The 13,092-nt window shown below is 47.5% G+C and overlaps 1 protein-coding gene across 6 annotated transcripts in view; it reads left to right on the forward strand.

The window, feature by feature from the left end:
* The window catches only part of SRGAP3 (SLIT-ROBO Rho GTPase activating protein 3), a 326,045-nt gene that overhangs the window by 202,953 nt on the left and 110,000 nt on the right, over positions 1 to 13,092 (forward strand). For all 6 annotated transcript variants that reach the window (XR_005374626.1, XM_038565770.1, XM_038565767.1 and 3 more), the window contains one exon: positions 11,355 to 11,517. Coding sequence is in view for 5 of the 6 variants with exons in the window: in XM_038565767.1 (XP_038421695.1) it covers positions 11,355 to 11,517 (163 nt within the window). In the remaining variant the exon portion in view is untranslated. The remainder of the gene's footprint in view (positions 1 to 11,354; positions 11,518 to 13,092) is intronic.

Genomic DNA, 13,092 nt, shown 5'->3' on the forward strand with positions numbered 1-13,092 from the left:
TAAAGCAGGAGTCTCAGCCAAAACAGTGGTCTTTGCAACAGCTACGCCTTCTTCTCCTTCTATGTTTGTCCTTCTGGCCCTTTCCTAGATCCTGTACCAGCTTTCCTGGAATCCTCAGAGACTGCAATCAGCAACTTCCAAGTCCTAACCAGGGTGTGATTTATTTATGTATGATATACTTTATATAGATCTATACATGCATATCATTTAAATTTTATTCTGAAAATAAAAAAATAGTTAATGTAATGAAGGAGATTTTATTTTAAAGATTTAATTTATTTATTCATGAGAGACACAGAGAGAAAGAGAGGCAGAGACATAGGCAGAGGGAGAAGCAGGCTCCATGCAGGTTGCTTGGTGTGGGACTCGATCACGGGACTCCAGGATCATGCCCTGAGCTGAAGGCAGATGCTCAACCATTGAGCCACCGAGGCGTCCCTAATGAAGGAGATTTAAAAAATACATATTTTAGAGAGAGAGAGAGAGCAAGAGAGCAAGCACATGCAAAATGAGTGGCGAAGGGAGAGACAGAGGGAGAGAGAAACCCACACAGACTCCTCACTGAGCACAGAGCTCAATGCAAGGCTCGGTCTCACCACCCTGAGTTCACTATCAGAGCTGAAACCAAGAATCAGATGCTTAACCAATGGCACCACCCAGGTGTCCAGGTAATGAAGGAGATTTTAATAAGCAATAATACGCAGAGGTTTACTTTTGACTCAATTCCATTAAACAAATAGTTTAATAATAACCTTTGAAAATTATACAGTACCTTACACTTGCAGATTGCCTCCCCAGCCTTAGCTGCTTACATCCTCCTAAGAATCCTGGTGGAACTGAGAGTCAGAAAAGGTGTCATCATCCCCACCTGATACACAAGGGACCTGAAGGCCAGGCAGGGTGAGCCCTGATTTTGGATCCCCAGGTGATTGGTAAAAGAACAGACCAGAGGAACCATGGGTCAGGGCCCTTCCTCTGCTTAGCACTGCATACACAATGGTGCGCTAATTTTGCAGATGGATAAACCAAGGCAAAGGGGTTTGCAGGGAAAGAGAAGATGATGCTGGCCAGGCATTGCTTAATGGGGCAGAGATTTTCATTCTGGTACCAAAATACTTTTAGCAAGCTTAAGGTGGAGGAACTCAAAAGTGCTGCTGGACACCAGACCCAGTGTGCTATTACTTTGAAGTGTGAGGAATGAGTGAGTGAATCATTCTTCCCCAGGGTGGAGGGGGAGTCCCAGGCCCATTTGTAGTGGGTCTTGAAGTATACATGAGAGCTTGAGTGGGAGAAAGTAGTAATGGGAGGAAGAAAAACAACCATGGGCCATATGAAAACCTACCATGGGTCATATGTCAGTACACATCTGTCATTGGATTTTTCCTAACAACCTGGTGAGGTGCTAGTGGTAATACTAGTGATGACAGTAATAATTATCATATACTGGGTTTGATGTTAAGAGCATCCAGTGTATTACCTCATTCAGTTCTTATGGCACTGTTGTGAGGCAGGTGTTAGCAACTCTATTTTATAGATAAGGAAAGAAAAGGTTTAACTCCTCAAGTTCACCCAGCTTGGGTGAGCAGATCCTGCCTCAGTCAGGTGACCCAGCAGATGTAGTCTTTCCCTGTCAGAATCATTCTGTCTCAGGGCTGGCATCAGCCAAAAGGTAGCTTCTAAGTCAGTGGATTTCAGCTGGCTCTCCCTGCCTTAAAAACTCACATTTACCATCTGCCATGTGGTGGTTCTAAGGCAAAGCCCCAGGATAAACTCTTCCCCTTCACCTGGATGGCTGCTCTGCTTCCCAGCTGGCCGTCCTGCCCCAATGATCTCATCATGGGCCACTTACGACCTTCATTCAGGCTTGACCTATGAGCTCCTTCCTGCCACAACTGCTTCCACTTCCACTGTGCCTTCTCTCAGTCCTGCCCTAGGCAGTGAGCTCCAGAACAATCTGCATGCTGTTTTGACTTCACAACTTCACTCTCAGTCTACTCTGCCTGCAGGGATGCTCCCGTCTTTGTCCTTTCCACCTGGCAAACTCTTATGTGTACTTCAAGGCCCAATGCAAATGTTTCTGTGACTCCCTTCAGAATTAGCCTTCCCTCCCTCATCTAGGGTCCCATTCTTCACATCTAGGGACCCCTCATCTAGGGTCCCATCTATTCTTCACAGAATAGATGTCTGTTATTCTTTCCTGCTTAGCATCTCTCTCCTTTTCTTCTGATAACATCATCAAGATTTTTCCTCTGAGGAATCAAGCCTGAGCAATAGTGGGTCTGTGACCAGCTCTGCATCATCTTGGTCACAGAGCTTTCATCTTAGACCATGTGATTCTAGGACTTGTAGTGGACTGGTGGTGGCTCAGTCAATTGAGCGTCTGCCTTCCACGTGGGTTGTGATCCCAGGGTCCTGGGATTGAGCCCCACATGGGGCTCCCTGTTCAGCGGAGAGTTGTTTCTCCCTCTCCCTTTGCCCCTCCCTCCTGCTCATGCTTTCTCTCTCTCAAATAAATTTTAAAAATTAGATTAAAAAAACCCACAAAGAAACACAAGAAATTGTTCCTTGGATTTCAAGGGGCTTATTGAATAAGTGAGGGAACAAGCTCCACACATGTGAGTGGGGCTTGCAACAACATGAAAGATATCCAAAGGTAACAATCTGAGAAGATCCACATGAGCGGTTTAGACAGATCTCAGGAATCCATGAAGGAAGAGCCTTGTGAACAAGACTTCGGAGAGTGGGTTTTTACCATGTGGCAAGAATAGAGGAAGGCATTCCAAGCAAGTGAAGACGGAATGTGCACAGGTGCCAAGGCACGGACACCTGGAGCTCGGAGGAGCTAGCTACCCCCTTCTCAGATTTCAGTAGCCTCATTGTCCTGTCATTGAAACTAAATACACAAAAGGGTCTATGTAATGGCCACTCATTTTTTTCACATCTATCCTTCTTATGAGGCTTTTCAAATAAATAAGTTGGGCAATCAGGAACAAAAAAAGCCTTTGTCAGATCATGTGTATGCATTTAGGTTTTGGAAAATACAGCTGATGTTGTCAGTATCTGAAGGCCCTCCCTGGCTGCTGAATTGCTCCCCCACCCATATGATAGATGAGACAGTAAAGCCTCAGAGAGGCAGAGTGACAAGCCCAAGAACACACAGCTGGTTAGCAGCAGAGTCAGGATCTGAACCTCTCCCACTCCCGGTACAATGGCTTCAGATTCCTTGGAAAGCAAAAAGTAGATAAATGAAGAAACCCATCCCTGGTTCAGAGGTTTGTCCACTGCCTGGAGAAGGTTTCTGCAAGCAGAGAGGGGGGCTGAGGGAAAGGGCTGGACTGGCCTTGAATGCCAGCTGATGGGGTCAGACTTTTCCTCTGCATCACAGGCCCATTCACTCCTCTGACAGACTACAAGAAAGACGCCTGAGTGGTCACATAAACTCTCCTTGGGCTCTTGATCCACTTGTGACAGCAGCCTGTTATGGGTTGAGTTGTGTCCTCCCCAAATTCACATGTTGAAGTCCTAACCCCCAGTTCCTTAGAAGGTGACCTTATTTGGAAAGAGACAATCAGGTTAACATGAGCATCAGGGTGAGCCCTAATCCAGCATGACTGGTGTTCTTATAAAAAGGGGAAGTTTGGACACACACACACACACACACACACACACACAAGGTAAACATCATGTGAACTTAAAGGCAGAGATTGGGTGATATGTCTGCAGGCTAAGCAACACCAAAGATTGCCAGCAAACCACCAGAATGTCGAGGAGGGGCATGGAACAGGGTCTCTCTCATAGTCTCCAGGAAGAACCAACCCTGCTGACATCTTGATCTCAGACTTGTAGCCTCTAGAACGTCGAGACAACACATTTCTGCTGTTTGAGCCTCCATAGTGGTACAGCAGCCCTGTGTACAGTGGTAGCCAGCCCAGATGCTCTTCAGGGCTCCAGCTCATGCTATACCTCTCCGGCCTCGTCTCCACCCCTGGTCACCTCCCTTTTGCCTTCTGGCCACACATACCTTCTCTCAGTGTAACAAGGCATCCATGCACACAGAGCCTTCACACTTGCTGCTGGGGTATGCTGAAATCTGCCTGTCTTTCTGGTTTCAACTTATCCTCCGAGATGCTTTCCATCTCTTCAGCCAACTGTGTGCCCAGTCCTGCCTGGCACCAGAGGAATGGTGGTGAACATAACAGATGTAAGCTTGAGAGGAGTCAAAGACCAGAAACAGGAAGTAAATGAGCGGGACAAATCTCAGGAATGGTAGTGCAGTAATGACAATAAAATAGGGTTTTGTGCTGGAGATCAGGGAGCCACTGAGAGTCAAGGAAGGCCTCATGCAGGAGAAACATCTCAACTGGTCTCAGTAACAAGAAAGACCAGCATGGTCAACTCATTTCCACCTTCCTGGGGCGGGATAACCCCCCATAAAGACCCTTGAGATACTATGTATTTCTACTTCATAGCCCCTACTACTGATGCAATTTTCTGTTTATTTGAGTATTTGATTTTCACCTAAGGCCCCCACTGGATTGTACACTCCATGAGCCAGGAAGCATGATTCCTTTTGCTTACCATTGCCTGGCACAAAAATACATTAATGGGACTCCATTAATATTTGTGGAATTAATGAATCATCCTCCAAGCAAGGGCAGTGAATTCCAAATCCTGCTTTGGGTGGCTTAGGTAGCAAGTAGTTACCCATATCCTTTGGGCGCTGGAACTAATTGAGGGAGCTATTTTCAGGGGCAACTTTGTTGGCAGCCCACTGAGCAAGCCAATATAAGACCCAAGGACGTCCTGGAGGAGAGCAGGAAGCCAGAGGCAGGAATCTGGCATCTTGGGGATGGTGTCAGCTGCACGAGCTTGCCTCTCTCCCAGAGGATCCACAGTCCCAGGGCAGTGGATTTGGATTCATCTGCAAGCGTGGGGCTCTGCAGGCCTGGAAATAGGTTCTGTTTGCTAAGCAGAATTTTCCAGCCTCCAGCCGAGAAGCTGGCTCATTGCTAATTTCATTTCCCTAGCTCACCAGCTCGGCAAGGCCTTGCCTCTCTAGCTGCAGTCTCATGGAGCTTCATAGCCAACTCCCCTAGCCAAAGAAAGAAAGCTGTGACTCACCAGAAAATTTCATTGCTGTTTTTTGGCCAAAAAAAAGAAAAAGAAAAGAAAATATATATACATGTATATGTGAAAGTTCTCACATCATGCCTTAGCTCAGCAGCTTCTGCCTGCTGCATAGACAGACACTGGGATGCAAGATAGGAAAAGTAGAAAGGCTGCTCAAGATGTGCCTTGAGGGGGAGTGCCGGTCAGGTTCACTGTGACATCTTCTAAAAGTGTGGCCACAACGGGTAGAAATGGCAAGGGACAAGTAACCTCCTAAAAAAAGGTCTGCTGTGTGTGGTTTGGGTGCTTCTTCCTGTGGTCCCCGTACAATCCAGATGGTCAGTGGGATGGTGACTGATGTGTTTGTTGGCTGGAGCCCTCAACACTCTGCACCTGTCCCCTCTTCCACCTTGCTTCCTGGGCTCTAGCCACGTAGGCCTTTATTCAGTTCCTTATTTGTACCAAACTCCCCTGACCTTTGCCCAATCTGTTCCCTTTGCTGGGGCCCCTCCCCCTGAACCCCATTCCCTTTACCCACCTCCCCCTACACTCTTTCTTTAGAGTCCAGCCTAAACACCCCTTCCTCAGGGATTACTTCAGGGACCCGCAGGCCAGGTCCCCTTGTTTTGGGCCCTCATGGCAACATACTGTTGTTCTAGCACTTTCTGCAGTTGTTAACTTGACATGCATTTGCAGGATTCCTCAAGGGGTGTCTGTCTCCCTTAGTAAACTATAAACTCCATAGAGGTTGGAACTAAGTCTGTTGTGCTCAAAATTATGTCCCTGGAATCTAGCCCATATGAAATACTCAATTAAAATGTGTTGAGTCGGTGAACTGCTGAATGAATGACCATGGAGCTGTTTTCTGGTGTCTAATCCCAAGGCTAATGGTAGTTTGAGTAGCCAGGCCACAGGGGTTAAGTGACCTGCATAAAGTCACATAGGCAGTGTGCTGGACACAGGTGGAACACCCACCCTCAAGTCCAGGCATCTTTCTGCTTTGTCGTGCTGGGTCCCATCTGTGGCTCTTGCCTCTTCTTTCTGATCCAGGAGAACCTGGTACCATTGTGGCCAAGACCACAAGTGGCAGCTCTCCACAGAGTGGTTAGCTCTGCAGCTGGCTGTGGACAGTGCTGTTCACCCCAGCCTTTTAGTCTACAAATGAGCTGCCCCACACAAAGGGAACAAGGGCTAGGAGGAAGTGAGGAGAGAGGAACAAACAGTCTCCCATGCTGGGATAGAGCAAGAGGATGGACCCGCTGGTTGGATGACAGGCGTGGGGCAGCATCTCTGCAGAGAAGGATGAGCTGGCCCTTCATCCCATCCTAGGTGACCAAAGGAGGAGGGGAGGAGCCCGGCCTTGCACCATCCCTCCAGCTACAGCCTGGCCAGGCCTCCCAAGGAGTTGCCTCTTCTGCCACATGGTCATGCACATTTGTAAAGAGTTCCATATCATTCCATGGTTTCAGATACCATCCGGCTGCCTGGTACCAGCTTCTCCATTTGTTTCTCCACTCAGATATCACCATCTGGGTGTTCCATAAGCCCTTTAGACTTGTCATGTTCAAACAGAGCTCCTCTCCTTCCCTCCCTACCTCACCACTGTCCTGCTCCCCCTCAGCCTAGCAGATGCCACCTCTGCTCTCCCAAGTGCCCAGACAGGGAAACTTGGGAATCATCGTGGACGTCTCTTCCTCCCTCCCCACCCCCGTCTGCTCAGTCTCAAGGCCCAGTTCACTATTTAGGTATTTCTTGAATCCCTCGACTTCTCTCCTGGCCCCCTTGAGCCCATCCTCCATAGAGTACTCAAAGCAAGAGTCTGCAAATGTAATTTTACCCTTTTACTCCTCTGCTCTAGACTCTTGGATGGCTCCCCACTGACTTGAGGACAAAGCTCAAACTCTAATGGGACTTATAAAGGTCCTTGGCAATGTGGCTTCTTCCTGTTGCTCCAACCTCATTTGTCATTCCCACCTCTACCCCAGAACATGCTTGAGCCCTCCCTTGACTATGTTCTACTCACCCACATGCTCTCTCCGGCCTCTCTCTGGGCCTTTGTTCACCATATTTCTCCAGCTGGAAAGCTCTGCCCTTTCAAACTCCATTGTAGCCTTTCTCAGTCTAGAAAGTGCTTCCTCTGGGAAGCCACCCACCACCTCACCAGCAAATGTGGGCAAGGGGGCCCTCCTCTGCTCCACAGCTCCTTCTCATCACTGCATTCAGGACACTGTGTCATCACCCTCTGTTCCCGTGTGGGTCCCCCTTACGGGGGCAGAAGGCTTGTGGGAGCAGGGTCTTGCCTGCTGTGGTCCCTGCTGCATGCTCAGCGACTAGCTGTGCCCTGGGTGTGTGCGTGCGCATGTACACACACGCACAGTGAGTGAAGCCTGAGAGGACTCAAGGCCCTGGTCTTCCCAGCAGCCGCTCTCTCTAGATTGATGAGTCTTCATCACTTTCAGGTAACTTTCTCCCTCTTGCCTCTGTGCCCCCTGCTTCCCTGCAATATTCAGTCTGAGACTGCTCAGATTGCCTCCTCCCCACAGCTGCTGCTAAGGAAAGCACTGTCCTTTCTGTCTTTCTCTTACAGAGTCTCTCTGACCAGGTGACCTAATTTAACGGTCCCCAAGTCATCCCAGCACTTCTGGACCCTTTCAAGATCACTTGTCTTCTTTCTCTCCCACTTGAAATTCACCTTCTGGCTGTGACTTCCATAAATTTTGTACATTTAATTCCCTGATGCTGTTCAATTCTTGCATCTCAGACTGAGCTAAGCCCCTGAAGTAATTTAAGTAACAGCTCAATTATCTCATCTCTCCTTAATCTTTCCATTCCTATCAGCACCTAGGAAGCAGTGAAAAATGGGATGTGCAAAATGTTTTCTGCCCGAACTTGCTTCTCCCTTGCAGTTCTTATCTCAGTGTGTGTCATCAACATCCACCCAGAAAATCTTAGAATCACTATCTACTCCACCCTCCTCCTCCTTCCTTTCTATTTCCAGAAGGTCTCCAAGATTATCTGTCCTTCTGTTGAGGTACCTCTCAGGACCAGACTTCTCTGGCCATACCGCCACCTGCCCAGGCCCTCTCTTCTCCTGGACTGAACAAGTCCTGCCTGGTCCTCTTCCCTTCCAGCCCCATGCCTATGCCCACACCCATCTATCCTCCCATCTACTCATCCATCTATCAGTCCACTCATCCATCCACCAATCCACCCATCTACTCATTCACCTACTCACTCACCCATCTACCCATCCATCCACTCACTCCTCCACCCATCCATCTACCCACTAATCCCTCCACTCATCCATCCACTTACTCATCTGTTGACCCACTCACCCCTTCATCCATCCATACATGCATCCACCCACCCACGCACCCACCCCTCCTGCAATCTGCCCTCAGTGAGCCAAACTCACATTGGTTAGATCATACCTCTGCTTAAGTAACTTTCATGACTCTTCTCTGCCTGCCAGGCATTCTTAGCCCTGGCTGCACATTAGAATCGTATAGAAGATATTTTTTTGAATACCAATACTAAGGCTCTACACCTAGAGATTTTAATTTAATTGTTCTTGGATGGGGCCTGAGTCTTGATGTTTTCTCTCTCTCTCTCTCTTTTTTTTTTAATCTTGGTGTTTTCTTAAAGCTCCTCAGATGATTCTAGTGTGCAGCCCAGGAAGAGAACCCATGTGGTTTAGAGAATAAATTCCAAGCTCATTAGCCCACCTACAGTTAAGCCCTTAATCTGTCTCTCCAGCCTCATGTCCTACCAGGCTTCCCCTAACATATTGGAAGTTCTGGCTCTACTGAGCTACTTATCTATCTTTTATCCCTGGTGCCCTGTGTCTTGTCTACAATTCTCTCTCTCCCCCACGCCTCTGCCTGTTTGAAAAAGTCCTATGTATTCTTCAAGGCCCAGCACAAATGGGTACTTTTCTCATGAGTATCTACTATAGTATCTATACATATACTATATCCATAGTATCTACTATGAGTCAGGCACATTACTGGGTGCTGAATATGGTGCCAGGAACAGAACAGTTCCTCCTTGAAGTAACTTGACGGTGAGGGGTGGGAATGGAAATTCCTTTAAGGAAAATGTTCTCAACCTGAGTGTGTTAGAACACCCAGAGGGCTGGTTCAAACCTTAATGCTGGGCTTACAAATGGGGTGTCTTACTAAATGGCCTGGCCCTGAGAACTTTCATGTCCAACAAGTTCTCAACTGATGCCCATGCTGCTGGCCCGGGTTCCACAGTCTGAGAACCGATGCCTAAGCGTGTGGTCACAGGTGTGCTCTCTGCAAAGGTACCATGAGGTGAGGCCTAGAGGAAGAGGAGGAGGCAGTAAAGAGAAGGTCTGGGGCTCATGGATTCCAGATGGAGGGAACAGCATGCGTGAAGGCCCTAGGTGGAAGGGCACCTGGCACAAAGGGACTGTGTGCCCGCGATGTGGAGAGCACAGGAGGAGAGCAGTGCCTCCTCCAACCTCTCAAGCAGAACTGACACTCTGCGTGTGATCTCTATTATAGCACTTCATTACCTTCCACCGGGATCCTTTCTTCTGCCTCAGCCACTTGAGAAGGCGCCCCTCCAAGGCACATCTGTGTAACCGTCACCCATGGCCCACCTGAGACCTGATGGAGTAAATGCTGTGGGATTTGGGCTGGGTCATTGAATTTTCATGTTCTAGCCTTTTCTCTAGGCTATAAGTGAAGAAGCAATTTGTTCATTTTTTTTCTGTGGCAGCCTGTCCCTTCCATTTTCTTTAGGTGTTTTCTATCATAACCATCCTGTAACCCAAATTCCCTTCCCCTCAATGCCTGCTGCCTAGATAGATTTTTCAGCTCACTTGGTAACAGCAAGAAAATTCCTATAAGTCAAAGGCCCCTCCTCACCTGCCCTTCCCAAGCTTAGGAGTTGGGGGTGGGATGTGGGGCATGGGGGTGCTATGGGTGCCCAGAGGCTGTCAGGGCTGCACCCTCAGCACATCCCTTAGGCTGTGGGAGGATGAGGTGGTCATAGTGAGAGTTAGCAAAATTCCCTTCCTCAGAAACGCTGACGGTGGGTAGCTTGAGTGCATCTGTGATCAGCCCTTGGAGTGGGCTGGGGGACCTTGGAGACCACAACCCTCCCCTCGGGAGGTCCTGTCCTCCTCTTCATGCCTATCCAACATCTCCTTCCCACCCTAGGAAGTGGAGGAAGGAAAGAATCAGGGTTAGAGGGCAAGAACATAGCACAATCCACATGTGGCCACATGAGCTTCCGGGTTTGATTTTGGTCTCTAATTACGCTTCCCTCTTTCTTCCTGGAGAATAGGATGTATATACTCTTTACTGAAGATAACAGAGGGGCCTTTGGGAAAGTGTAGACAAGAAAGGGATATTCCCTCATTTCATTTTTCAGAAACATCCCGTTTCTCAAGCCTTGGGGAACTATGGTGTATAGAACTGTGGTTCTCTGACTTTAGCATAAATCATGTTAAAACTCAGATTACCACCTCTAGGGTTTCTGATTCAGCAGGTCTGGAGTGGGGCTCAAGAATCTGAATTTCTAATAAGATCCCCAGTGATGTGGTTGGTCTGAGGTTGATGTTGCTTCTGGTTCTCACTTTGAGAACCCCGGTTTTAGTGTAACACCCAGCTAAGAGGATGATAAGAATTTATCAGTGGTAACAGGAGAGAGATTTGTCTTGTATGTACTTTACCCAAGCATCCCATTTGGGAAGATGGGTTAACATCCTCCCAAATACAGAACCTGAAACCCTCCAAGCCCCCAGTTTCATTGAGAGACAAAGGCATGTGTTTCCAAGGGTCAGACAGAGGCTGGCCCTGGGAGAGGACAAAGGGGCTTGGCGGGGGGCAGGGAAGGGAAAAGGAAGAGTCCACTTTTTGTTTTTCCACTGCATAGTTTTAGAACTAATATGAGTATTTCAAACACAATTGGTTGAATATTTCTTAGCTCCAGGGAAGGCAGCTTCTGCCCGAAGGGAGTGATGCACATAGCAGATGCCACATGCAATGGGAGAGGAGAATGGGATAGATCTTAGAGCCACAAGACCTGGATTTTGCCCCAATACTGCTCTGGGACCTTGGGGGAATTTCTTCACCACCTGTAACTGTGTTCTAATGAAACTGAACTTGAAAGGGCCCCTTGAGGATCAAAAGAGCTACGGTGGATGACAATGCAGAACACTGTATGGATGACAGTTCCATTGAGGCCAATCTGAGCTGCCTTGGTTTCCACAGAAAGGACCAGTACCTCCTCTCACCTGTGAACTGTTGGTATCTGGTCCTGCATCAGACCAGGCGAGAGAGTCGAGATCATGCCACCCTCAACGACATCTTCATGAACAACGTCATCGTCCGCCTTTCACAGATCAGCGAGGATGTCATCAGACTCTTCAAAAAGGTAGGCAAGCGGGCCACCCCAATATCTGTGCTCAGATATCTCTGCCCCAGGCTGACCATGACACACTGGCAGCCAGGGTGGGATGTAGTTTGGGGACATGAGACCAAGAGGGCAGGTGTGTTGCAGGGTGCAAGGGGCCGAGGGCTGGATGTGGTGTCCTAGACCCTGAGTCTGAGTCCTAGATATGGCTGGTGGTCTTAGCCACTTTAGCCACCACCCTCACAAAAATAAAAATCTCTGCAGGGTTGGCAAGTACTAGATGTACATTGTAGGAACTTTGGAAAAATGGACATGAGCACACACACAAAAATGAAAATCACTGGGAATGTTAACACTCTGTAATAATCAGTTTGGTGCCATAGGGATTTCTTTATATATACATAGGCAAATACATTTTCTGTAAGTTCTCATATTGATGTATTTTCCAGTATACATTTCCCAAATGAGATGAGACCACATATATGATTTTACTGTCTGCTTATGTCACCTAATAAATTATATAACACTGTATTACAAAATTTTCCCGGGTCAATAAATATATTTCTGTACCATTTTTTGATGATTCCATAGTGTTTCGTGATATAGCTTATCCTAATTCATTTAACCAATCTTTTATTGTTGAACACTCATGTTATTTCCATTATTTTATTTTTCCAATTAACACTGTGGTGAGCTTCTTTGTATATATATACTTTTGTCATATTCACTGCTATTATCTTACAGTTGGTTTCTGCAACAAGAATTTTTGGGTCAAAAGCTTGATCATTTTTAAGGCTTTTGACAAAGTACTTGGTTGTTTTCAGAAAAGTTTTAACCCTAAAAATGCCCAGAAGTCAGGAGTGCAGGGAGCAGTCACTTGTATGCACCCTGAGGTCTGTGTGTCCCAACCCCTTGCACAGTGCCTAGCAAAGTAGATGCTGTGGAACTGTTTGTAGACTTGAACTTCCCTCTATGGACCTCAGTTTCCTTCTCTGTAAAATGGGCTAGTCCTCTAGCCTCTGTGAGCCTCATCTTCTGTGTCTATCAAAAGGAGTTAAGATCACCTACTTCCCAGGGCAGTGTGGGGGTTAAAGGAAACTGCGTGTGAAGGAGGGGGAGGTATTATTGAGGGAGTGGCTCAGGGTGTGGTCTCTGGGTCCAGAATTCTTAAATATCTGAGTTCATAATTCTGGTTCCATTGTTTATCAGCTGTGTGTCTTTGGATGTCATTACTTTAACTCTGTGCCTCAGTTTCTTCATTTGTGAGATGGAGATAAAAAGACCCACAGGGCCTTAGGGAGGACTATGGGGACGTTAACCACAAGTAAGGCACAGAGAGTGAGTGTTCAGGAAAGCTGGCCAGCATTGTACCAACCAGTCCATCAGAGTGTTACTAGTAAAATTATTGAGCTCATTTGTTCTTGCCAGGTGCCAATTTTAGGGATTAGGTGCCCTGGGATTGCTAGAAGCATGAGGAAGAGGACAAGTTGATTGGAAATGTAATAATCTGTCTGTGGTCAGTATTTGGATTGTCCACTTTGAGGATGACTTCTTCAGCAGAACTGTAATCACAGGGATCCCTGGGTGGCGCAGCGG

This window comes from Canis lupus, chromosome 20, assembly GCF_011100685.1.
Source record: "Canis lupus familiaris isolate Mischka breed German Shepherd chromosome 20, alternate assembly UU_Cfam_GSD_1.0, whole genome shotgun sequence".
NCBI classification, from domain to species: Eukaryota; Metazoa; Chordata; class Mammalia; order Carnivora; family Canidae; genus Canis; species Canis lupus.